This window comes from Aethalodelphis obliquidens, unplaced genomic scaffold, assembly GCF_003676395.1.
Source record: "Aethalodelphis obliquidens isolate GAN/ISIS:26980383/991018 unplaced genomic scaffold, ASM367639v1 scaffold13, whole genome shotgun sequence".
In the NCBI taxonomy this organism is placed as follows: Eukaryota; Metazoa; Chordata; class Mammalia; order Artiodactyla; family Delphinidae; genus Aethalodelphis; species Aethalodelphis obliquidens.
The window spans coordinates 2,483,150-2,507,595 of NW_020837957.1; the positions used below are offsets into that span (position 1 = coordinate 2,483,150).

At 47.0% G+C, this 24,446-nt stretch overlaps 1 protein-coding gene across 3 annotated transcripts in view; it reads right to left on the reverse strand.

Annotated features, from left to right (window-relative positions):
* JAK1 (Janus kinase 1) overlaps nucleotides 1-24,446 on the reverse strand; it is a 139,545-nt gene that overhangs the window by 3,354 nt on the left and 111,745 nt on the right. For all 3 annotated transcript variants that reach the window (XM_027113980.1, XM_027113981.1, XM_027113982.1), the window contains 13 exons: nucleotides 23,507-23,630; nucleotides 20,787-20,973; nucleotides 13,121-13,227; nucleotides 9,874-10,017; nucleotides 9,099-9,186; nucleotides 8,491-8,618; nucleotides 7,745-7,880; nucleotides 6,510-6,661; nucleotides 3,904-4,054; nucleotides 3,687-3,781; nucleotides 2,425-2,617; nucleotides 1,550-1,674; nucleotides 1,002-1,174 (listed from right to left, as the gene is read on the reverse strand). In XM_027113980.1, coding sequence (XP_026969781.1) covers nucleotides 1,002-1,174; nucleotides 1,550-1,674; nucleotides 2,425-2,617; nucleotides 3,687-3,781; nucleotides 3,904-4,054; nucleotides 6,510-6,661; nucleotides 7,745-7,880; nucleotides 8,491-8,618; nucleotides 9,099-9,186; nucleotides 9,874-10,017; nucleotides 13,121-13,227; nucleotides 20,787-20,973; nucleotides 23,507-23,630 — 1,803 coding nt within the window. The remainder of the gene's footprint in view (nucleotides 1-1,001; nucleotides 1,175-1,549; nucleotides 1,675-2,424; nucleotides 2,618-3,686; nucleotides 3,782-3,903; nucleotides 4,055-6,509; nucleotides 6,662-7,744; nucleotides 7,881-8,490; nucleotides 8,619-9,098; nucleotides 9,187-9,873; nucleotides 10,018-13,120; nucleotides 13,228-20,786; nucleotides 20,974-23,506; nucleotides 23,631-24,446) is intronic.

A 24,446-nucleotide genomic window follows, 5' to 3' on the forward strand; every position in this document is an offset into this window, starting at 1 on the left:
TCCCAGCTCCATGACTCAGCGTCCAGAGCATTGCCTTGGCAACCGCCGAGACCTCCCTTCATGATCCAGCCACACGGAGCTGATTCCAGTTCCTAGGATAACCACTGCTCTGTCTCACTCTTGCCACCATACATGCTGTCTTCTAACCATCTTTACAAACCCCCAGCAATCTTTTAAGGCCTTATTTTAAAAGAACTTCCAGAAAACCAAGCCTGAACCCTTTTCTGGTTATGGTACCACGAAATTGGCTGCCTCACCCATTAAATTCTAAACTTGGTTGGCTTGTTCACCCTTGTTATCTCTAGTATCTGGCACAAAGCAGGGCCTTGATACATATTTCTTTAATGAATAAATGGAGGTTTGGCCTCCGTGGGTGGAAGAGACCCGTGTCGTGTCCATACAGGATGTACCTCGTGGTGCCAGTCAGTTCTACAGGACAGCGTAGAGTGGAGACTTTAGCAGCTTCCCCCTTGGATAGTGTTCCAGGCTGAGAGGGGTCAAAGTCAGGGGGTGGCCCACCAACCAGGATACTCTGGTGATTCATGAGAAGATGGCCAAGCTTCTTATGGATTTTTGCTCTGTTATGTCCAGGCTCTACCTGAACCTGCCAATGCCCACTCGTCACCTCCTTCCTGTCATCTTCCTGCCCCCTCCTCCTACCTGCCCTCCAGACTTCCTCTGCATGGATGTGATTACTCCAGCTGCTAACAGTTTTAACAACTGTGTCAGAGGAATGCCTTCTCCAGCCAAGATGGAGATGCTGAGCGTTGTGAGATTTCTTCCTTGGAAGATGTTGTCCTATGAAGCTCAGGCATTGCTGCGAGTTGTTTTCAGTAAAACAGCTTATAATATGTTTCTTGAAGGCAAAAATCAGTCAATTCCAAATGATCTAAGTCTTTTTCTAATCTGGACTAATAAGAGACATTAACATAGCTAGAAAGGACCTATCAGAACAGTGGAAACCCTATGAAGCACTGATGAAATCTGTTTGATTCAGTTACCAAAACACAGGGCTGTCCCGATCGTCCTTGACTGTGTAGTACTCCTTATCAGTTTCAATGGATTTGGTTAGACCAAAGTCCCCAATTTTCACTTGGTGTTCACTCTCAACAAGGACATTTCTTGCTGCTAAGTCACGGTGAACGTATTGCCGAGAACCCAAATAGTCCATCCCCTGAGGGAGAGAGGAAAAGGCAGAGCACATTGCTGAAGGTCAGTTCAGATTGGATTCTGTATCTACCACTTCATAACAAAAAAATATATATATATGTCATTTCATTCACATATCACTTCTTTTGTTTTTACTTCTTTGCAAAAATAGTTAGACCAACCTGATTCCAAGAAATACACATTAAAGAAACCATATTAACAAATTAGTTCACTTTCTTAGCAGAGGCTAATTTTCAATCCAAATCATGCAGAACAAAATAAACTCAGTACAATTATTGGAAATTATTTTCCACTTGCAGCCTAATTATAAACCAATTACCCAGGACAGAGTGCCTGATTTATAAATTTTTACCAGGCTCTTTTTTTTTTTTCTTTTTACCTTACAAATCTGAACGGCATATTTTAACTGCTGTTTGAGGTTAATTTTGTTCTTATTCTTTGGAAGATACTCCTTAAGACTTCCTGAAGGCAGAAATTCCATGATGAGCTTAATACCGTTTCCTCCTGTTTAGAAAAAAGAAATGAAAAAACAAAAAAACCATCAGTACAAGGTTGCCAAATGAAGGAACTGTGGGAGTGAAGGGCACAGGATCTGGAGACAGAGGACCTGAATCACAGGCAAGTTGCTTAACCTCGCAGGTTTCAGAGTCTTGGGATCCTCAGCAGTGAACAGGGTATCTACCCTAGGGTCATCAGCGCTTACTGAGACAACACAGTGTTCTGCAAACAACTAGGCAAATGATGATTTTTAAAAATTATGAGCCACTACCAATTTTAAAATATAATACATGAGTATTGTACTGGCTTGTAAAAAAGATACACTTGTTAGTAAACACTACTTGCCACCGTGATTTAGAAAACTAGAAAACGAAGTACCCTGCTTAGCGCTGGATCAAAAGAACAGGGAAAGGGGAGGAGCAGGCATCAGTTTCATCTGGTCTCTGTGCCCTCGTGTGCAAATATCAGGACAGGGGAAGTCCAATCCCCAGTGTGGGTGTAGGAACAGCCAAGAGAGACAATGCTGGAATCAACCCCCGCCTGGCGGTGGGGGAGGCTGGGTAGCTTTCCCGGGAGCTCTGCAGCTGCTGAGGGTTCTGACAGTGCATACTGCTTCGAAGCCCTAGAGCTCCGGGGGCCATCAGCTAGCACTCAGGCAGCCTAGATGAGGCCAAGGGCACTGCCTGCTCAGCACTGGCCTTCATGACCCCAGATAGTCACTCAGTCTTTAAACCAACCCCACTTTGCACAACATACCGTCTTCTGTGCAGATGCCTTTATACTTCACAATGTTCTCATGATAAAGGTTTCTTAAGATTTCAATTTCCTTCTTCAGATCAGCTATGTGGTTCCCTCCGCTCTCAGGCTTCAGGGATTTGACGGCCACCTGCTCCCCTGTATTGTCCCCCTCAGGGTCATACCTGCAGAGCTCGACCTTCCCAAAGTGGCCCTGGAGGGAAAGATGCACGTGCTTGATCAGAGAAGCCCCGGCCTGGGCCAACAGGACACACTTCAAAGATGAGCCTTGCTCCTCGTGCTGTTCCCCTGAAGGTGGGGGTGCACGCACAGTCTGACCCTGCAGGCAGCAATCTCCTACCTGGGCTCTTCCCCACTTGGCTTACCTGCCATTCCTTCTATTACTGAGCTAAGACAAGAAAAGGATCAAGTGACTGGTGAACCAACACATCAATCCCAATTTCTACGAAAGTGTAACCCAAAAGGAAATGGAGGTTATTTCTGGACATGCAGGACAACCTCGACATTCTTTGACAGCCCTGGGTCCACGCTACAGGAGGCACCACAATGTGGCTACAAAGAGCAAGGCACGAGGAGTCTCTAGAAGACGTGCATTAGATCCCAGCTAAGCCACCTGCTAGTGATTCGAGCCTTTCGAGCCTGGTCACCCCACCTTCTGAGCTGGCTCCAGAGGTGCTCAATGTATACAGTGGTAATAAACCCTTGGGAATGCTGTGAGGAAGCAGGAACACTGTGCTTGTAGAATGCCCAGCACTCGGCCTTGGCACATGGCGGGTACTCAAGGTGGCACAGCCTTTATTGACTACAGAAAATCTGTATAAAGATGCAAATTCCAGTAGCTTCTCTAGTCACATTTACTGTCAGGAAACTGCCATTCAAGGTCCAGAGGAAAAGCTAAAATTCTATTTCGGTGTTCTGTGAAATAAATCCATCTCTCATTTAAGCAGCCTCACAGGATATGTATTCCCAGAAAAGTCAGAGGTAGGGACTTCTCTATTTCCACCATATCTATATCCATCCCCCATGGATGGATCCCCCCCCTTTTCATCTCTTTGTCCCTTAGAGACCAAGTCTCCAGAGGGAGCTGATCAATGTCCTGTGGACAGGCTGCCACCGTGTGTCAAATGGAAAAACACACAATCCTAAAGAACACAGTAAGATGCTTTCTCCTACAAACTTTGACCCAAAACGAGAGAGAATGGAGAGCAGCTTTAGATATCCATAGAGGTGAAGTGGTCAGCAGAGACTCGAGTATAACTTGCCTCTCCCAAGTCACGGATCCTCTTTAAGAACCGCTTTTCAAAATGTGTGGGATCCACTTCAGTTGCTGGCTTTTTTTCTGATACGATGTCTGGATCTAACAGAAGAGAAAAGAGAACATGTTAAAAAGGAGTGATTGCCCCTCACAGGCTCCTTGTTATCCCTCCCTCCCCCGAGCATTGGCTGGTCTTGGTTAAACAGCTCAAGGTAGAGTCTTACTCTGCTCCTCCAGCTTATTGATGTCTCTCATGATGGCTCGGAAGAAGGGTCTCTGGTTGGGGTCGTAGTTCATGCAGCGGGTCATAAGGTCAGCTAGCTCCTTACAAGACGGGGTCACTGGCCTGCACCGGCTTTCATAGAACCTCTCTTTCTGCAAAGAAGTGGACCACATGAAAGAAACCAAAGGAACCACTCACAGACCTTTTAGCCCCAGGTCAGAAGGAGTTACCTAACAATCCCTAATTTAACTCCCAACAGCTTTGCTTAAAAGTAGACGTCATAAACGTGGGTGCTAATGCTGCCTTTCTCTAGCTGTGGGAAATCTTAGTCCTGGATACTAAAATAATCCGAATTCAAGGAAAACAGGCAGTATATCCCACCCAGTCCCAAATAAGCTGTATTACAGCAAAGTCATGCAACCTTCTGGAATATGATTTGGCAACATGTGTAGAAATCTTCAGATTCTTCAAACTCTCATTAATTGCAATTACTGAACGACTCAGAAATAAGTCAGAAACAAAGATTTATGTTTAAAGATATTCCCTGCAGAATTAGACAGAACATTACAAATTTGAAAATGACCTCAATGCCAAATATAAAATTAGTTAAATAAATCAGAGTTTAATGAAACAACTCTTACATCAAATTAGTAAAAACTGTAAGGCTTATTTAATCGTATAGCAAAGTACTCACAACATTAAATGAAAAAATATACAACATTAAATGAAAAAATAACTAGCATGGTCCCAAGTTTGTTTAAAAAAGAGAGAGAGAAACAGACTGGAAGACAATATGCCAAAGTGTTAAACATTAGTTAGGGGTGACCAGAATATAGTGATTAATAATTTCTTTTTTAAAAATGCTTTTCTCTGTTTTCTAAATTCTCATCAACGGGGTTAATACTTTAAAATTCTGAAACGAATAATTGATGCCCTTTTAAAAAAATTAAGTTTATTTGCTACACTTTAGGCTCTGGTCTGTAGCTGACTCTCAAGGGTACTAGTTTCTCTTCTGGTCCCTGTGGGTCCTAGGGTGGGGTGGGGGCAGGCCCCAGAGGAGAGGAGGAAGATGGGTTGGAATTAAGGAGCTGAGAGCTCCCCCTGCCTTGGAGTGTCTCTCACTCTTCCAGGCTCCAGTAGAGCCAGGGGGAAAGGTCACCCAGCCCACCCAAGGGTACCTGGGAGAAGAGACAGACCCTCCTTTATCAAAGGGACAGACATTTCCTTACACCATCTCTGTATTCTGCTCAGTTCTGGGTACACAGAAGGTGCTCAGTAAATACTGACTGACAGCAAAGGGTATGCTGTTTTGTTTCCAAGGAAGTTAAAAATAAAATGACTCCCAAAAGCCCCAGCTGAAAATCCTAAATACAGATCTATGGATGTGACGGTTTCTCTGTTGGTTTTAGCTTAACTCCTCTTTCCCAAGTCCTGTACCATGTTTACCTGGCAAAAGGCTAACAGGTTAAAGGTTCTTTTGCCTCTTCGGTATCTCCTCCACGTGCACCCTCCACTCTGGATCCTCACTGCCACTTCCTGGTTCAGGCTGTCGCCACTGAGAGCCTCAGAGCAAGAGGCCTCTCCTCAGCCTGTCCATCCAACCACCATCCAGATGAACTGCCCAGTCTGGCCTCCTAGCACCTGGCTCCCCCACCCAAACCCTTCAATGCCCCACATCACCCCAGTAAAATTCTGCAGCCCGGCATTCAGGGCCTCTATACAATTCGACCTCAAAGGACCCTTCCCACCTTTTTACCTGTCATTCCTCTCCACACTCCAGGCAAATGAAATTGCTCCCTGTAGACAACTGAAATGCCACCCTCCCTTGGACTTTGATCATTCCCTCCCAGCTAAAAGTGATGCCTGCCCCTCTAAAGACACAAGACACACCCTAATAATCAAATCAGTGAGTTGGGATCAGTGGTCCTTCACTCTAACTTTCACTGCTTTATCCCTTTGGAGTTAGAGCCTCCACTCGCTTTCTGCAAGTGAACACGAGAAAGGGTCAGCCTCGAAGTTCTGCATTCTAGCTAAGGAACCCGCGCCTTGGGCCACCTGCGTCTGTTACCTGACCTGTAAAACAAGGGTAATGACACTGCCCTACCCAACATGCAGGGCTCTAAAGGTGATGATTTCAGATATTATGTGTGGAATCCTTATCACTGTTTTAGCCCAACTCTCCTACTATACCCTAAGGTCCTCAAGGGTAGGCAAGGCCTGTGTCTATTTCATTGTGAACCCCCAGCTTTAACTTAGGACAACGCCTGGTACACAGGAGGAACGCAATAAGTATCTGGGTGTTAATTTTGCAATGCTATAGCGATCTACTGAGCACATATTGTGTACCTGGGACTCTACACGCATTATTTAATCTTCACAACAACCCTGCAAAGTAGGTATTATTTATTCCCATTTTACAGATGATGAAACCAAGGCCCAAGGAAATTAAGTAACATTTGCGAGGTCACACAGGCACTGTAAGCTTGTGGAGCAGAGTCTAACCCGTGCCTGTCTCCTCCCACAATATGAGGCTTCCTGATAACTCCTGAGACATCCATGAGTGTCCAAGGGGTCCCCACTCAGCTCACACCCTGGAAAGCAACTCACCTCAATCAGTGTCTTGTCTTTCAAGGGAATCTCGCCATTGTAGCAGATCTCCCAGAGCGTGGTTCCAAAGCTCCACTTGTCAGCGGCCACACTCAGGTTCTTGGAGTCTTCAACACACTCAGGAGCGATCCATGGGATTCGTTCTATGCACTCTGGAAAAGACAAGAAACATTTACAGATCAGTTTCTGCGATCACCTGGGGAGTATATCACTGCCATTGCAGCAAGAACTGGGAGTTAAGAAACTCTTTCAAGTAGTGTTTTCCAAACATGGACCATGGCTGCCCTGGTCCTGCAGGGAGTTTGTGAAAGGGGCGGTTTTCCAGGTCCCTTAGCCCTGGCCTTTCCAATGCATCTGTCTGAGTCAGGGCCTGCAGCTGTGTCTGTTTAACACAGACTCCCCAAGAAGGTCGTGTGAGTCAGTCTTTGAAGCTGTGGCCTCAGAAAGAGCAAAGCACCCCAGGGTGGAAGCCAACACCCTGGGGAGGGAGAACAGGGGGGCACATGGACAAAGGCTTAAGAAAGAGAAGGCCGGGGAGAAGAGGCCAACAGATGCAGAGTGGGCACGGGCTTACCCCCATACTCTGCATATCGCCCTGCAAGGGCCCAGGGGTGCACTGGTATCCCACGTATGACCTACAGGTAGAGCATGACCTGTGCGGCACTGCTTACAGTGTCTCAGCTCCCAGGTCTGCCCTCTCCTTTGGAGTCCTCAACTCATGATGACCTCATTCAAAGAGAAGCTGCAAGACCACAGCAATCGCTAAGGCGCCTCCCCAAACTGCTCTCTAACTACAGTGGATTTCTTGTTTTGTTTTGTTTTTAATTTTTATTGTAGTTGCTTACAGTGGATTTCAAAACAAACACAGGTAGGACCCAGGTCCCACTCCTCCTGACACATCTCTGACCACCCCAGGCCCTTGGCCTCCCCTTGAACAAGGTGCTGCCCTGGCACCTTAAACACAGCTCCTTCATCGCAAGACCAGACCTGCCCCAGCTCAGTTGTGTTTCTCCTACTGCACAGTCAGCTCCTTGAGGGCAGGGACCGACCCTCCCATGCGTGACACCTCCCCTGCCCCCAGGGCTGGGCAGAAGCACAGCCGCCTTTTGCAGAAGTGTGCTTTCTAAAATGAGGCAGAACCCCAGCCCAGCCCCCTTCCCTGCTGGCCTGGCCCTGCCTCAGGGTCGGGGGAAGGGGATGGGTGGGGCAGGAGATGGGAGGGAGGGAGGACACACCTTGCCTGGACAGCACAGTGACGGGGATGCCGGGGTCACTGAGCTTGATGAAGGGGCCGCACTCGCTGTCAGTGCCCTCGCGGGCCAGGAGGAGGTTTTTAGTGCACACATTTCCGTGGACCAGATCTTTATCCTCCTGCAGAGTGAAAAGGCAGAGCTCAGCAAAGTTGCCCATGGAGCTGCCCTCCTTCCCACTGTCTCCTGTTTCCCACAGGTCATAATCCACATTCCCCAGCCCCAGCCAGACCCGGGCAGCTTAGCTCTCCTGCCGATGATCTGTGTGACTCAGGCACATTATATAACATCCCTTTACTCCAGCTCCCTCATCAGTGAACCAGGGATAACAATGGAGCATGCCTCATAGGGCTTTTGTGAGAATTAAAGTGATTATCAGAGCCTGAAAAACACCTGAACAGCTGAGCCATGGTAAGCACTCAATAAATGTGAGCTACTATTGATGCTAATAGTTTCATTCACTCATTCAACAAGTACTGTAATATTTCTACTCTTATTATACACTGCAGTATGGAAGCCAGTCCTCTGAAGTGATAAAAATTTCCCTCTAAGCAGGATTCACATGTAAGCACACAGAACAGCCCACGATGATGGCGTTCACTAAGCACCAGGCACACCTGTGTTCAGGTGAAGAGCCTGGGCTCTCCAGCCTGCTTGGCTGGTACCTCCTTCCTGCCTCCCCACATTTTGGTTCCTGATGGGGACCACCACAGACATCAGAACATACTCACCAAGTAACTCAGGGCGCTGGCCAGCTGTTTGGCAACTTTGAACTTCCAGGGTGTGGTGAGGACATCACTTTTCCGGTGCATGAAGAGATCCAGGGGCCCTCCCTCCACAAACTCTTCCACCATGATATCTACAAACACAAGAACAGCCACACCTGCAACCTTCTGTCCATCTGGGACAGCACCCTCCCTCATCCCCTTACGAGAGCTCACTTTAATGGCTGGTACTCCGCCTGGGGGTGCCAATGGTAGAGCGCTTCAGAGTCGGAAGGGCCTGGGTTCAAGCCCTGCCTGGAGCTCCTCCTACTCTGACTCTCTGGGCAATGAACTCAGCTCACTCACTCCCTACCTCCCGAGTCTAGCACAGCGTGGGGCCCAGAGCTGGCAAGAAGTAAACACTCAAGAAATTAGTGAAAAACAGATGGGATCTAGTTCCATGTCCACTATTAACGTAAGCAACCGACCTGCTCAGTACTTTGAATTCCTTGATTGCAAAAAGAAAGGCAAGAAGCCTGGGCGACGTGAGGTGGGGTATCAGCTCCCACTCATCTTCACAGCAACCATGCTCCCTGGCCAGGGCCGACTTCCCCTTCCAAAGAGAATACACTTACTCTCCACGTCTCGGACACAAACGCCATAGAGGTACACGATGTGTTTATGGGAGACCTGTCTCATCATGCTGGCTGCCTCAAAGAAGGCCTGTGGGAGGAAAGGACAAAGAAATGTCAAGGGCCAGCCTGCACTGGTCTGATCCTAAAGGGGCTCAGCTGAGAGGAAAGTCAGTGGATCCCAGGAAAGGTCACCACTGTCCTCATCCCAAGCCCTGAAACTACTCCCCTGGCCTCAACTACCCAGAGGCACTGCCAAGCCTCAACTGTGAGGGCCATCTAGCTGGGACACAGGACTCATTTAGAAAACCTAATAGGATGCAGAGTCAGGCTGGCGGGATAGGCTGGCTGACAACGTCCCCATTCGATACTCATGTCCACCACTTCCTCTTCCTTCAAACTTTGGGAAATAACAACGTTGGACACTATATTAGAATAAAAGGAAAACCAAGGCAGCAGATGTCTGTCAAGACTTGGCTTTACCACTCTCTAACAGTTTGTGGGATCCGGGGTAAGTCATTTTACTGCTCTGGGCTTTACTCTCCCAGACTCTGAAGTGACAGCCTGGACTGCATCAGGCACTTTTGAGACCATTCAGCTAGAGTCTGGGGCTCCACGGCATTGCCACATGGACCTCTAGGAAGGAAACGGGAGAGAGTGGGACGTACTGGGAGGGACAGGCCCAAAATCAGGGCAAAGGCTCTTCTTAGCCCACTGTGCTCTACTGGCTCCAGAAATGAGGGAGGGGAGAGGGTGGGGTTGTGAGGAAGACACTTGCCAGAGAAATGTCCCTGTGGCTGGGGTCTAAGACTTTGAGGATCACTTTTATTCTCTTCTCTTCGGAAGTTCCTTCGTCATCCTTGTAATCCATGAGGGTCCCAGAGTAGATGTGTGTCCGCGTGCCTCTCCCAAGGTGCTCGCCCTGAAGGAGGAAGCAGGAAATTAGGGTGACCACCCCCTGAGGCTTCAGTGGTGCCAGAGTCTGGGACTGAGCCCTCAGTGGGAACATACATTAGCAGGGATGGGGCAACGGCAAAGGGGCCCCAGGAGCTCAAGCGTCTCCAGTGCCTGGTCCTGTCAGGCCTCCAGAGGTGACAAAAAGCTACTTGGCCAAACACAGCTGTGGCGCTCCCTGGGCCCCAGGAAATAATCCTCATATCCTCTGAACAGCAACACGCTATCTACCTCCAGGAACAGCCTGGGGCCGAAACATAACCCTGACCTTTCACAAAACTTCCAACAGTGCCATCAAAAGCCACCAACATCAGCCCCCACCCAGGCCTCCAGAACAGACTCAGAGAGGACCTCCCTCCCCGCTCCCCCAGGAGGCTCCTCCACTCACAGGCTGGGGTACAAAGAGAACAGGCTTGTGAGCCCTACTGCTTCCTGGCATTTTAACTTCGAGACCTCCTTTCATCACGCTCAATCGGCACCCACTTTCTGTAAATGGGTTAACGTAACAATGTACCTGCCTCGTAGGGTTGGTGTAAGAATCAAATGAGGAACTAGGTAGAACACCTCCTGGCGCACAGTGGGTAGAAGCCAATCCACTGGGCCAGTGTGTTTTGTCTGATCGCCCTCTCACACCTAAACTATTCATTTTCTATCCATCTACCTGATGCATGGGTGCACATGTGCATGCTTTCAAATCAGTGATACAATTTATACATACATATGCCCTAGCAATCGCCAGAGGAAGGTGATGTAAAAACAGAGGCAGAGACTGGAGGGACAGGCCTCAGTTTCCCCACATATGAAAAAGGATAATAAAACCAAATGAGCAGCATAAGAACTAAATGAGATCATCTGCTCAAGGCCCCGAACATATAATGATCTGTCTCTAAGACCGTTCCAGCTTAAGCTTTAATAATTATGGTTTAAATACTCTTAATATTTGAAAATCAAAATGTGATTCATGAAACTCAGGCATTGTCAAGCTATCGACATTAACCCCACAAAACTTATTATTTGTAGTTCTATTATTCTATTATCCTAGGACCACCTATAAATGCAGAAAATGCATTATGGCTGACTCCCTCAGCTGATTTCTGTCTCCCTCAAGAATGTACACAATCGGGCTTCCCTGGTGGCGCAGTGATTGAGAGTCCGCCTGCCGATGCAAGGGACACAGGTTCGTGCCCCGGTCTGGGAGGATCCCACATGCCGCGGAGCGGCTGGGCCCGTGAGCCATGGCCGCAGGGCCTGCACGTCCGGAGCCTGTGCTCTGCAGCGGGAGAGGCCACAGCAGTGAGAGGCCCACGTACCGCAAAAAAAAAAAAAAAAAAAAAATGTACACAATTGTTAACTGGGTATATTAATTTGCACAAACACCACCATTTGTCATCTGTCATAGCAGAATGGTGATACATCCGCCCTGTCTCCTATATCCTGGCAAGGTCCTGTGACTATTCATTAAAGCTGCATGTGTCATGAAGCGATACATCAAGATTATGGGAAGTTGCATTCCCAGAACATCCCACAAAAGCCATATGCTTTCAGAATAATTACTCTTCCTCGGAAGGGGTGCTTATTCCAGGGCCAAGTCATATGGCTCTGTGCTGTCAGGATTCCACAGCAACCCGGAGGCCTCAGCCTCCCTCCACGCTGCGCCTTCTGCCTTTGTCTATGGCTTGTCCATCCTCTGGGGCTCTGCTTTGATGCCACTTCCCCCAGAAAGCCACTGCTGTCCCCCCAAGACTAGGTAGGATGACCATCTGACAGTCCCACATCCTGCCATACTTCCCTACTTAGGGCTTGTCTCCTGGTGGTATAATTATCTGCTTAAGATAGACGAGAGTCTGCCTCGCCCACCGGACTGTGAGCCTGCCGAGGGTGGCAGTCATGCCTGGCATGGGCAACTGCTCAATCACTGTTGGCTAAATGAACGCTGGAGGTGCAGAGGGTGGTAATCTGCCCAGAGACTCAGGGGCAAGGACAGAAGGAAGACCCCAAGTACATGTCAAGTTCCAGGCAGAAAAGAGGCTGGGGTACTGCTGATCTGCGATTTTAATCTCTGGACACAGCTCTGATAACCACCGGAGGGACAGAACAGTAAGATCTGGCCCTCAGGCCCTCAGTGAAGCATTTACATAAGTGAAGCGAGGCACTTGCAGCTGTGGACTTCCACTCCGTCAAAACCTCCCCAACAATTTCAGGGACCGGCTTCAAAGAGTACATGAACAAGCCAGCCCCACGTTGGCCACCCTCCGCCAGGCTCCTCAATGACAGTGAGCCCACGATTTCCCCTCCAACACCTCCAAGGTGACGCAGCCTCTGCCGGGCAGTAAGCGGCCTATGTGGATTCCTTCCCTCCAAGGCTGCTGGCACACCGCCCCCTTAGCCTCCCCGCCCTGCGTGTGGCTCTGTGTAAGGGGCTGGGGAGGGGGATGCACAACGGAAAGTGGGGATTCCATGGGCCTCACAACCTAGCAAGGCCCAAGGGCAGGTACGACAGAAACTGGGCCTGCCTAAGGCTGCAGACTCTGGGCAAAGGCCTCCCAAGGCTGGAACACTGGTCTGAGGGATCTGATTCTCAAGACAGTTCTCCTCCAGGGTGCATCTCCTACTTCCTCACTGTGCTCTGTGTGCCCCCAGCTTTGCTCCTTCTGGAAACTTCATCAGAAAGCCCAGGACTGAAATTCAGAAGTGCTTTTTCACACAGCATGTTTTGGGACAATGAGGGTCATCAGCCCATACTCCCCTGTGGAGACCTGTCAGCATTCCCACCAAGTTCTCCAACTACTTCTACCTGCAGAAGACCAGGCATGGAAGGTCCCTATTACCCTAGATAACCCTGCAAAACTTGATTAACCCAGCTCTTTCAAGGAGAAAGCAAGCCTCTAGGACGGATCAGCAAGGTCACGTTGGACAGCAGGGAACTTGCTGACCAGCTTTACCTATCAAGGGGAAGTCTTGCTCTTCTTCCACCAGGGTCTCCCCAAACCCGACTTCATCCTCCCCACATTCCCCAGGCTTTTCTGCTGTGGGAAGGCAGGACCAGGGCTGGACCTGCAGCAGTGACTCACCTGCATAATATCTTTCTTGAGGATCCGATAAAAACTCAGCTGGCTCACGGGGAGGACAGGCTGCCACTCCTGGGCTTTCTTGGTGGCCACCAGCAGATTGGAGATTTCTATGGAAGAGAGAGGAGAAGTCTGAGCAGAGCAGCAAAGGTCTAAGGTCCCAGCTGGCCAACATCTGCTGGGCCATGGGCTTGCTGAATACATACTTGTGCATTTGTTGGTTCAGTCATTCAACAAATATTTACTAAGTACTTGATTCCCACCCTCCAGGAGCTCACAGGCTAATAACAGAGCCAATACGAAACAAATAATCAACCAATCAAAATCTGTGCAGCTATTCTTAAAGGGCAGGTACAGGCACTCCAGGGTTGACACAGCAGGATCTGTCCTGGTAAAAGAGGTCAGGGGAGGAAATGAAATGTTAAAAGCTGAGAACGGAAACTCCACGAATGTAGGGCCTGTGTCCATCTTATTTCCTGCTCTACCTCCACAGCCTGGTACACAGTATGCACTCAATAAATACTTGTTAAATGTGTAAATGAATAATCAGTGTGTGGGCTGAAGGATGAGAGCTAAGGATGGAGGAAGCACTTTGGGAGTGACAGGAACTAAAATTGGGGGGTGAAAAACACAAGTTTTGTGAGGAACAGGGCGGGTGACCCCAAAAGAAGGTCACGCCTGAGCGTCTCTGGGCTCCCAGCAGCACCTGACAACAAGGAGGCACTTACTAAGTCCTGGCTGAATGTACAGATTTTGAGCACACCATCCCCCAGACTCTACTGATTCAAACAGCAAACCAAACCCATTACAAAATGTGCCGAGCAGAGTCAGCACAGGTGGCTAACGGAATTTATAATCCACGGAAGCTGCCTTCCCTCCATGGAGCCACTGCAAGCTCCAAGGTTATCGTGAGGGAAGAAAGCACCTTCCACATTCGAACTAGTAGTGCGAGTATTCTAGGAGCCCCTGAAGGTTTTTATGTGTTCATGCACTAGCTGCGAGTACCGGGTCCCTACAGTGAGCCAAGTGACTCAAATCCTCACTACCCTGCAAGGCGGGGTTTTTCTTTTGTTATTTCAGCTCATATTTTCTGACTGCTTTCTCTGTGCCAGGCACTGTCCTAAAGAGCTTTATACACATTAGCTCCTTTGTCCTTATGACAATCCTATGAGACACATAGTATACCTACCCCCTTTTATAGATCAGAAAACAGATTCAGAGCCATTAAACCATTTGCCCACAGTCAGGCTTAGGATTCATGCTGCATTCAGGACTGGCTCCAGTCTCTTACCTCCACAGACAGCATGCCTGGCCCCAGTGGGGGGTACAAATCTGGGAGCCAAAAACTGGTTCCGATACAGACTCCCTTGTTATCATATCCTGATACTCCCTTTTTCAGAGTCTCCTCTCCTTCATTCTGTTATCCTGACTCCACCCTGTTACCTGGGTAAAATCAGGTTCAAACAGGCAACTCAGGACTGCCCTGATGGAGAAAAGACATCAAGAAAGGGCCACTTGAATGGTGCCCCCAAGGAAGGGTCTGGGCAATAGAGCCATCGAGGAAATCAGGAGGATGGCAATGGGAACCATTTATGGGCTGATTATTTGCAATGGCCACTTCAGGAAACATGGCACTAGGGTCAACTGTGTGAGCGGGGAAAGCTGTTAAACCTCCATGGAATCTGTTTCCTCACTAGAAAAATGGGGGACACAGTCATGCCCCTTGCTGGGTTGCTGTGAGGGATAAACGAGATGACACACATGAAGGGCTTACTTCAATCCCTGGTGTGAGGTGACTGCCCCATAACCAGCAGCCACTGTGACTATGACCAGCGGTACATCTGTTAGCACCGTCATCCTTGCTGTACCAGCTGGTTCCTGAAGCTTGGCAATAATCTACAGCAGTCTTCAGTGCCAGAGCTGGACGGTGCAGAAATCAAGCTTCAAGCTTGACTCCATGAATGAGGACATGAGAGGATCAGTGGCGACTGGTCAGTAGGTCCTGTGGGCCCCTATCTCCTTCTTAACATGGTCACCCTCAGATTTGGAGAGCAGCAGTGGGGCTGGGCAATGCACAAGAGACGTGGACTTTCTTGACTGTCACACCCACTCTGAGTGACCACCTCCTTTTTATTTATTCCATGAGGAGTTTCTTGTTGCATTTTCAAGTGTGAAACCCAGGTTGGGGTCTGGCCATCAGAAGCCTGTGCTCAGAAGGGCCGAGGCACTGAGGAACCCAAAATGGCATTCTCTTTAGTTTTCATGATTTCACCACTTCTCTAATTTGCAGGTGGCAGAGGGAAGACAGAGGGCTTCTGAGGGCCTATGTGAAAAAGTCGCACACACAGGGCTTAGTCTAGCTCTCCCATCCACAGCACCCTTATCCCCAGGGTCAGGAGAACTGACCCCCACCCCAGAGTCTTGGGCTGATGACTGCACCTGTAACTTTGCAGTGTTATGTAGGGGAAAGAGTTGGGGTCAGAAGACGTGAGTTCAAATCCCCATGCTTCCTCTAACTACCTAAGTGATCTTGGATAAGTATAATGGATAACAACATACTCTGGTTTGTTCTGAGGATTAAATAACTTAAAACATGAAAGAACCTCAAACGGTGCCTGGCAAATTTAAGAATTACTCACGTGATAGTAGCCATCATCATCATTAGTTACTGCTACTCTTTTTTTCTTTCTTTTTCTTTTTTTTTTACTGCTACTTTTATTGTAACTTCTAGTGATACTACCATCTGTGTGGTTTTGAACAAGTCAGTGAACATCTCTGATCCTTAGTTTCCTCATTTTTATAACAGCTGCAAAGAGCTACTGTGCAGATTTTTTTTAATGCAAATATGCACATAAACTGCTTGGGACTGGCAGGTACCCACCAACATGGTAGCTACTGCTGTAATTATTCACTCAACAGACATTAGTGAGCACCCATTCTGTGCTGGACACTGCACTTCCCATGAATCATCGTGGTGAGACCCAGATCCTGTCTTAAGAGTTTATAATCAAAGTGGAGAGACAAACACTGAACACATTCAGTGCAGAGTTCCAGGAGCCTCAACAGAAGCCGTGAGAAGGGTTCAGTTCTGTTTCTGTGCTTCTCCCACCACAGCCACTGGTTTCCAGCTCTGGGCCAGCAGGGGTGGCATCTACACCAGAAACCTCCCCAGCTAATCCCAGCATAGAAATCACATCCCTGCCTCCGAACTGCCGCTACCTTCCCGCTTCCTGTGGCTGCTGTTCTCCATTTCCTAAGCCTCACCCAGAGCCCACTAATCCCTAGGAAAGTGAAAACCGCCTCTAATATCTGGAAGGATAGATTATGTGAGTAATTGGGGCTGTTGGGCTCTAAGGTTATAGTGCACTCCGAGGTCTCACAGCCAAGTGGCAGATGTGTTTTTACCTTTGCAGAATATCTTCAAGCACAAAAACAAAGGCTGCAGTTACTCCCCAAGGCTGGCAGGAAACCCTATCTGAGCAACAAGAACACAGAGTCTTTCCTCTTTCACCAGGTTCAGTGACAGTGTCTTACTGGGAGACCAAAAAGTGATTCAAACATCAAGCACCCAGGCCCCTTTTTGTGCTGGTGTTGCTTCTTCTGCCCACCCCTGTCATAAAGACTCACAGATGCATTCTGTAATAAGACAGACTACTCAGAGTATCTTCGACCACACTTGCTACGGCCTCAGGAACAACTGTGCTGCCCTTTCCTTGAGGCCTGACTCCTTCTAAGGGAAGGATCTGACATATGGAGGGCAGTAGCTTGTGGCAGAGAAACATCAAAGAAACCCGTCAGTATTCAAGGGATCTGACACTGGGAGAAGACCTGGCACTCAAACCCCTTTGACCTTGGCCTTCAATGAGGCCCACTTCACTTCTCCAGGCCTCAGTTTTCTCTTCTATAAGACGGGACTCTTGATCAGGTGACCCCTACGTGTCCTTCCGGTTCTCACATTCTAAGAGGTGATGAATCCACCTGCAGGACATCAATGACACTGTTGGTGGGGCTTAAAAAAGAGCAGCCAATCACTGGGGAATTCTACCAAACATACAAAGAAGAACTTATACTGATCCTTCTCAAACTCTTCCGAAAGACTGAAGAGGAGGGAACACTCCCAAAGTCATTCTATGAAGCCACCATCACCCTGATACCAAAACCAGACAAAGACACCACCAAAAAAGAAATTACAGGCCATTACCTTTGATGAATATAGATGCAAAAATCCTCAACAAAATATTAGCAAATGTAATCCAGCAACACATAAAAAGGATCACACCCTATGATCAAGTTGGACTCATCCCAGGGTGACAAGAATGGTTCAACAAACACAAATCAATCTATGTGATACACCACATTAACAAAAGAAAAGACAAAAACCACATGATCATCTCAACAGACACAGAAAAAGCATCTGATAAAATTCAATCTCCATTCATGATAAAAACTCTTACCAAAATGGGTACAGAGGGAACATATCTCAGCATAATAAAAGCTACTTATGACAGACCCACAGCCAAGATAATACTCAACGGTGAAAAGCTGAACACCTTCTTGCTAAAATCTGGAACAAGACAAGGATGCCCACTCTCACCACTTCTATTCAACATAGTACTGGAAGTCCTAACCACAGCAATCAGACAAGAAAAAGAAATAAAAGGTATCCAACTTGGAAGGTAAGAGGTAAAACTGTCATTAAATGCAGAAAACCTGAAAGACTCCACACAAAAACTACTAGAACTGATAAACAAATTCAGCAAGGTAGCAGTATACAAGATAATATACAGAAATTGGTTGCACTTCTTTACACTAACAATGAAATATCAGAAAGGGAAAGTTAAAAAACGATCCCGTTTAAAATCACATTAAAAAAAATACTTAGGAATAAACCTGAATGAGGTGAGAGACTTACACACTGAGAACTATAAAATATTGATAAAGGAAACTGAAGATGATTCAAAAAAATGGAAAGATATCCCATGCTCTTGGATTGGAAGAATTAATATTGCTAAAATGGCCATACTACCCAAAACAATCTACAGATTCAATGCAATGCCTATCAAATTACCCATGACATTTTTCACAGAACTAGAACAAATAATCCTAAAATTTATATGGAACCACAAAAGACCCAGAATTGCTAAAGCAATCCTGAGGAAAAAGAAGAAGGTGGAGGCATAACCCTCTCATACTTCAGACAATACTACAAAGCTACAGTAATCAAAACAGCACAGTACTGGCACAAAAACAGACACATGGATTAATGGAACAGAATAAACAACCCAGATGTAAACCCAGACACCTATGGACAATTAATCTCTGACAAAGGAGGCAAGAACATACAATGGGGAAAAGACAGTCTCTTCAGCAAAGTGGTGTTGGGAAAGCTGGACAGCCACATATAAATCAATGAAGTTAAAACACTCCCTCACACCATACATAAAAATAAACTCAAAATGGCTTAAAGACTTAAATATAAGACACGACACCATAAAACTCCTAGAAGAGAACATGGGCAAAACATTCTCTGACATAAATCATACCAATGTTTTCTTAGGTCAGTCAACCAAGGCAATAGAAATAAAAACGAAAATAAACAAATAGGACCTAATCAAACCTATAAGCTTTTGTACAGCAAATGAAACCATAAACAAAATGAAAATACAACCTACAGACTGGGAGAAAATATTTGCAAATGATGCAACCAACAAGGGCTTTATTTCCAAAATATATATAAACAGCTCTTACCACTCAGTAACAACAACAGAAAACCCAATCAAAAAATAGGCAGAAGACCGAAATAGACATTTCTCCAAAGACGACACACAGGTGGCCAATAGGCACATTAAGGGATGCTCAACATCATTAATTATTAGAGAAATGCAAATCAAACTACAATGAGGTATCACTTCACACCAGTCAGCATGGCTATCATCAAAAAGTAATAATACAAATAATAAATGCTGGAGAAAGTGTGAAAAAAAGGGAACCCTCCTACACTGTTGGTGGGAATGTAAATGCTGCAGCCACTATGGAAAACAGTATGAAGATTCCTTAAAAATCTAAAAACAGAGTTATCATATGATCCAGCAATCCCACTCCTGGAATATATCCAGAGAGAACTCTAATCTGAAAAGATACACACACCCCCAATGTTCACAGCAGCACTATTTACAATAGCCAAGAAATGGAAGCAACCTAAATGTCCATTGACAGGGGAATAGATAAAGAAGATGTGATATATACACACACACACAATACATACACACACATACACAATGGAATATTACTCAGCCATAAACAAAGAAAGAAATAACGCCATTTGCAGCAATGTGGATGAACTTAGAGATTATCATACTAAGTGAAGTCAGAGAAAGATAAAAATCATATGATACCACTTATATACGGAATCTAAAAAAATGATACAAATGAACTTATTTACAAAACAGAAACAGACTCACAGATGTAGAAAACAAACTTATGGTTACCAAAAAGGAAAGGGAGTGCAGGGAGGGATAAATTAAGTTTGGGATTAGCAAATACAAACTACTACATACAAAATAGATAAACAAGGTCCTACTGTATATCACAGGGAACTATACTCAATCTCTTGTAATAAACTATAATGGAAAAGAATCTGAAAATATATATATGTACGTGTGTGTGTGTGTATGTGTGTGTGTGTATATATATATGAGAATCACTTTGTTGTACACCAGAAACTAACACAACACCATAAATCAACTATACTTCAATTTAAAAAAAAAGAGCAGCCAAGTTCCTCGCCAAGTTCCTCACCTCTCCTATCCAATTTACTCTGTGATCCACCCATGGCTCCCCACTGCCTGCATGATAAAGTCCCAGCTCCTTGGCATGGCATCCAAGGCCTCCCATGGTCCCAAATCTCTGCTCTCTCAGTCTCCCCTCTCCCTTCTTTCTAACTTCACTGAACACATTAGTCCTCTAGAACCTTTCTGCAGCCCCTGCTTTGGCCTGCTGCTTTGCCCTGCACATGCGTGCTGGGAATGCCCTTATCTAACTGGCAACCTCCTGTTCACTGTCCAACATTTGGCTCAAGATCCACCTCCTCTGTGTAGCCTTCCACGCTATGTGACTCAGGGATCTTGACCATCTCCTTCTCTGCAACCCCAGGGTCTAATATGTGTGTGTGTGTGCATGTTGATTTAAACACGCATCACACGCTACAGTGGCCTCATTTACCTGTGACATTTTCTGTATTAGGCTAGAAACCCTTGGGGCGCAGAGACTGAGTCTCATGCATTTCTGACTCTATGTATCTAACATAGTTCTTGGCCCACAGAAGATGTGCCAGGATCATCTCTCAGACAGATAAACTACTGACGGGAACTTAAGACATTTTATCAAAAGGAAGAAAGAAGTAAATTTCTGCTTACTAATCCTAAACATGCCTCTTTCGGCAGCTTAATTAAGATACTGAGAAAAGGTGTATGTCTTTTCTATAGAAAATGCTGACACCTGAGGAGTGGGATGTGCGTCAGAGACAGACTTGTAACAAAACTTAATGAAAAACACCTAGAAACTGTGGGGGAAAGACCACTTTCTTCAAAGCACCCAGCATCTTTTGTTTGATCTGGGTCTCAGAGCATCACGAGGGGATGCAGCCTGGCTCTGGCTTGAAGAGACTGACCTCGGGGCTTGGGCAGGCAGCAGCGCTTCAGCACAAAGCTGATGTTGTCTGTGCGCAGGATCTGCTTCTTCAGGTGGCTCATGAGGTCTCCAAGGCTGGGGAAGCTTCGGTCTGAGCCATGCAGGCTGTAGCGGCCCTTCTGCACCTCAATCTGAAAGTTCTTGAACTGCTTCTGGACACCCAGCAACTGCCATTCAAGAAAATAATCAGAAAGGATTTGTTTTAAAAAGGGCTCAAGCAAATCTCTCATGGGTATGTATGATGTTAACAACAGGAGAAGCTGGGTAGAGGGCATACAGAAACTCTGTACTATCTCTGTAATGTTTCTGTAAAACCAAAATTATTCCCTAATAAAAAAGCTTATTATAAGTAAATGAAATAATAACTAATAAAGGAGATCCAGGAGAAGGCACTGATAAAAGGGAGTTAACACCAAGGAGACAACCTAACAGCAGTGATTTCTACAAGAGAATCACTTCATTTTGGCACTTCAGATGAACTTCATGAAAACACCAACCTCATAGGACTGCTGCTAAGATTATATGGCAGGGCCCGTGTAAAAACGTTAGTAAACACTTTTATAAAGGTTAGCACATATTATGCATGAAATAATAAGTACTACAGAAAAATTTATCTAGGAACTCCCTCAAACTGAGCTCTTCCAAGAACCTCCTGGGAGGTGGCAGACAGCTGTCTGGTCTGGTTTCCGAGCTGTATGGTGCCCCATAGAGGAAGTATAAGCAGAAGTTTTCCTTCATGACAACTTCTGTACAAAGGGAACTATTTTAGTATTTTAGTGGTTAAGAATGAAGGCCAGGGGCTTCCCTGGTGGCGCAGTGGTTGAGAGTCCGCCTGCCAATGCAGGGGACACGGGTTCGTGCCCCGGTCCGGGAAGATCCCACATGCCGCGGAGCGGCTAGGCCCGTGAGCCACGGCAGCTGAGCCTGCGTGTCCGGAGCCTGTGCTCTGCAACAGGAGAGGCCACAACAGTGAGAGGCCCGCGTACCGCAAAAAAAAAAAAAAAAAAGAATGAGGGCCAGAAAGATCTACTAACGCTGTAAACTAGGACAAGATATTTAAAATCTTAATGCTTCAGTTTCTTCATCTGTTCAATGGGGATAATACAACCTTATCTCATGGGGCTAGTGTAAGGATTAAATGAGAATATACAGGAAAAGAGCTTAGCACAGTGTCTGGTGAGCTAAAATAAATAGTAGGAGTAATCCTATCTATGGTTCCTGTTTTCCCCAGGTAATCTGACACCAGGTAGACTACGTTACTGAATCACTGACATTCTCAGTACAGCACAGGTCAATTCCACCTCAAAAGGTGGTTGGGCCGTCTCGTGCTCACATCTGTGATAAAAATATTAAATTTCCTCCAAAGACTGACGGAACGCAGAAGAAAGGGATCCTGCCAAGGCAACAGGCCTGCCAAGTGCTGAGCCACTGCACCCGTTATCAGCCACAAGGCTGAGCTGTACAGGAGCACCCCAGGCGAGCAGTGGCCCCTACAGACTTCACCTATGACTCTTGGCAGCACTGGGTTCCTTCTGCCATTTCCTCTTCCACTCTTGACTGAGTCCAGCCCCAGAGATTCTCCAGTACTTTTCCTTCTGGTATCTGAGGTCTGCAATATGCTAACATGCTGACTCTCATCTTGCAGCCCCTCCCCTGCCCCAATTCTCCTAGCTCATGGTGAACCCACGCAACACTACTGTATTTATTTGGACTAATTCTGTAAAACTCTTGTCTTTTAAAATAGCCCAGGACTTCCCTGGTGGCGCAGTGGTTAGGAACCCACCTGCCAATGCAGGTGACACAGGTTCGATCCCTGGTCTGGGAAGATCCCACATGCTGCAGAGCAACTAGGCCCGTGTGCCACAACTACTGAGCCTGTGCTCTACAACCCGCGAGCCACAGCTACTGATTCCACAGCTACTGAAGCCCGCACGCCTAGAGCCTGTGCTCCACAATAAGAGAAGCCACCGCAATGAGAAGCCCGCGCACCGCAGAGAAGAACAGCCCCCGCTCACCACAACTGGAGAGGGTCCGCATGCAGCAGCGAAGACCCAATGCGGCCAAAATAAATAAATAAATAAACTGACTGATTAATTAAAAAAAAATAGTCCATTTCTTGTGTTTTAAAAAATTACATGAATAACGAAGCACTGTGGTCTAGTGAGGTCAAGTTTGCAATTTGGCTTCAGGATTTCTCTCACATCATTCCCAGCTTCCAACCACACCTGAGTCACTAACAGACATCTTGTCAAAACACATGTCAGTAATTTGTCTGTTAAAATGTCTGCACCTACCATCTGGGGACAACTGTGTTAGGCCAGGTTGCCAACAGGCCTCATTGGTGCTAGTCTGTACCAGTGAATGCCCAGACACAGCTCTGGGTCTGTGATGGTCCTGGCACCGAGTGTTTTGTGTGAGCTGGTTTTCTGGTCGTGTTCCACCTTCCAGAGCACAGGGACCCCTGCCATGGGTCCCTTGCAGGAAGAAAGAAAGGGCCATAAGGATGAAAGGGTATGGGGTATGGCTGCCTGGGAAGGGGCTCCTTTTGAGGTGCAGGCTGTCCCTGTCAGAACTGCCGGCGATTTTCTCAGAGCCCCAGGCTTTTCTACCCCCATCCCCCAAGGGTGGTCCTCCTGGATGAGAGGTTGCACTGACACCCTGTGGCCACATGGGTTGGCCCCAGCCACTGTCTTGACTGACCTCAGACTTTTCAAAGCAAGTGACGGTCATGAGGATGTTGTCGAAGTCGGTGCAGCTCCACCGCAGCACGTACATTCCCTCCTCGCTTCCTTCTTGCCGCAACTTATTGATGGCATATTCTGTGCTACAGGGAGAGAGGCAAAGAGAGAAAGCTCACCCCAAACAGAAGCACTCTAAACCCCATGGGATGTCCACTTTCTTGAGCTGCCTCAAGTCTGACGGCCGCTCACAGTACCTGTCCTGGGTCCTACCGTCGTCTCTGATATGAGACAGAGAGCTTGTCTCATATGCTTGTTCCTGACTTCCCCACACACGCCGCTTCCACTCTAGCCAGAAGAGCTCCCCCCAAGGCTGAGGATGCAGAGCTGCCCGTGATGCAGTGGTAGGGGTCTCTCCCCCCATCCCAGGCAGCACAACTAGAACAGAAGCCTCAGGATAGCATGGACTTGGAGTTGTTCTGTTTATTGCTGCATCCCCAATAACCAGAGCATGCCTGGCTCACAGTTCTCAATAAATAAGTGAACAACTGAATAATAAACACTGAATAAAGAAATCAAGGATCAGAAAGCTGTGAGTAGAGAGCCTGCCTATCCTATACTCCCGTGTCCCCAGGACTAACAAGTCCGGCACACAGAGGGCAATGAGCAAACAGCTGCTAAATAAACCCACATATGAGGTTACTACACCCAGTGAGTTCTGCTCACTGAGTGTTGGTAAAAGAGGGCTGTGTGGTCAGCACGTGTTAGAGAATGGCAGAGACCAATGGCTCCCTGGTGGTTGGGCAGTGAGGGTAGGCAGACAAGAAACAAACGGACACGTACATAAACTTAATATGTCAGGAGGTAATAAACGCCACTGAAGACAAATAGAGCAGAGTGAAGGAGTCAGGGAGTGCGGGTAGCAGAGGGGGAAGAGGTGTCGTTGTTTTATATAAGGTGCT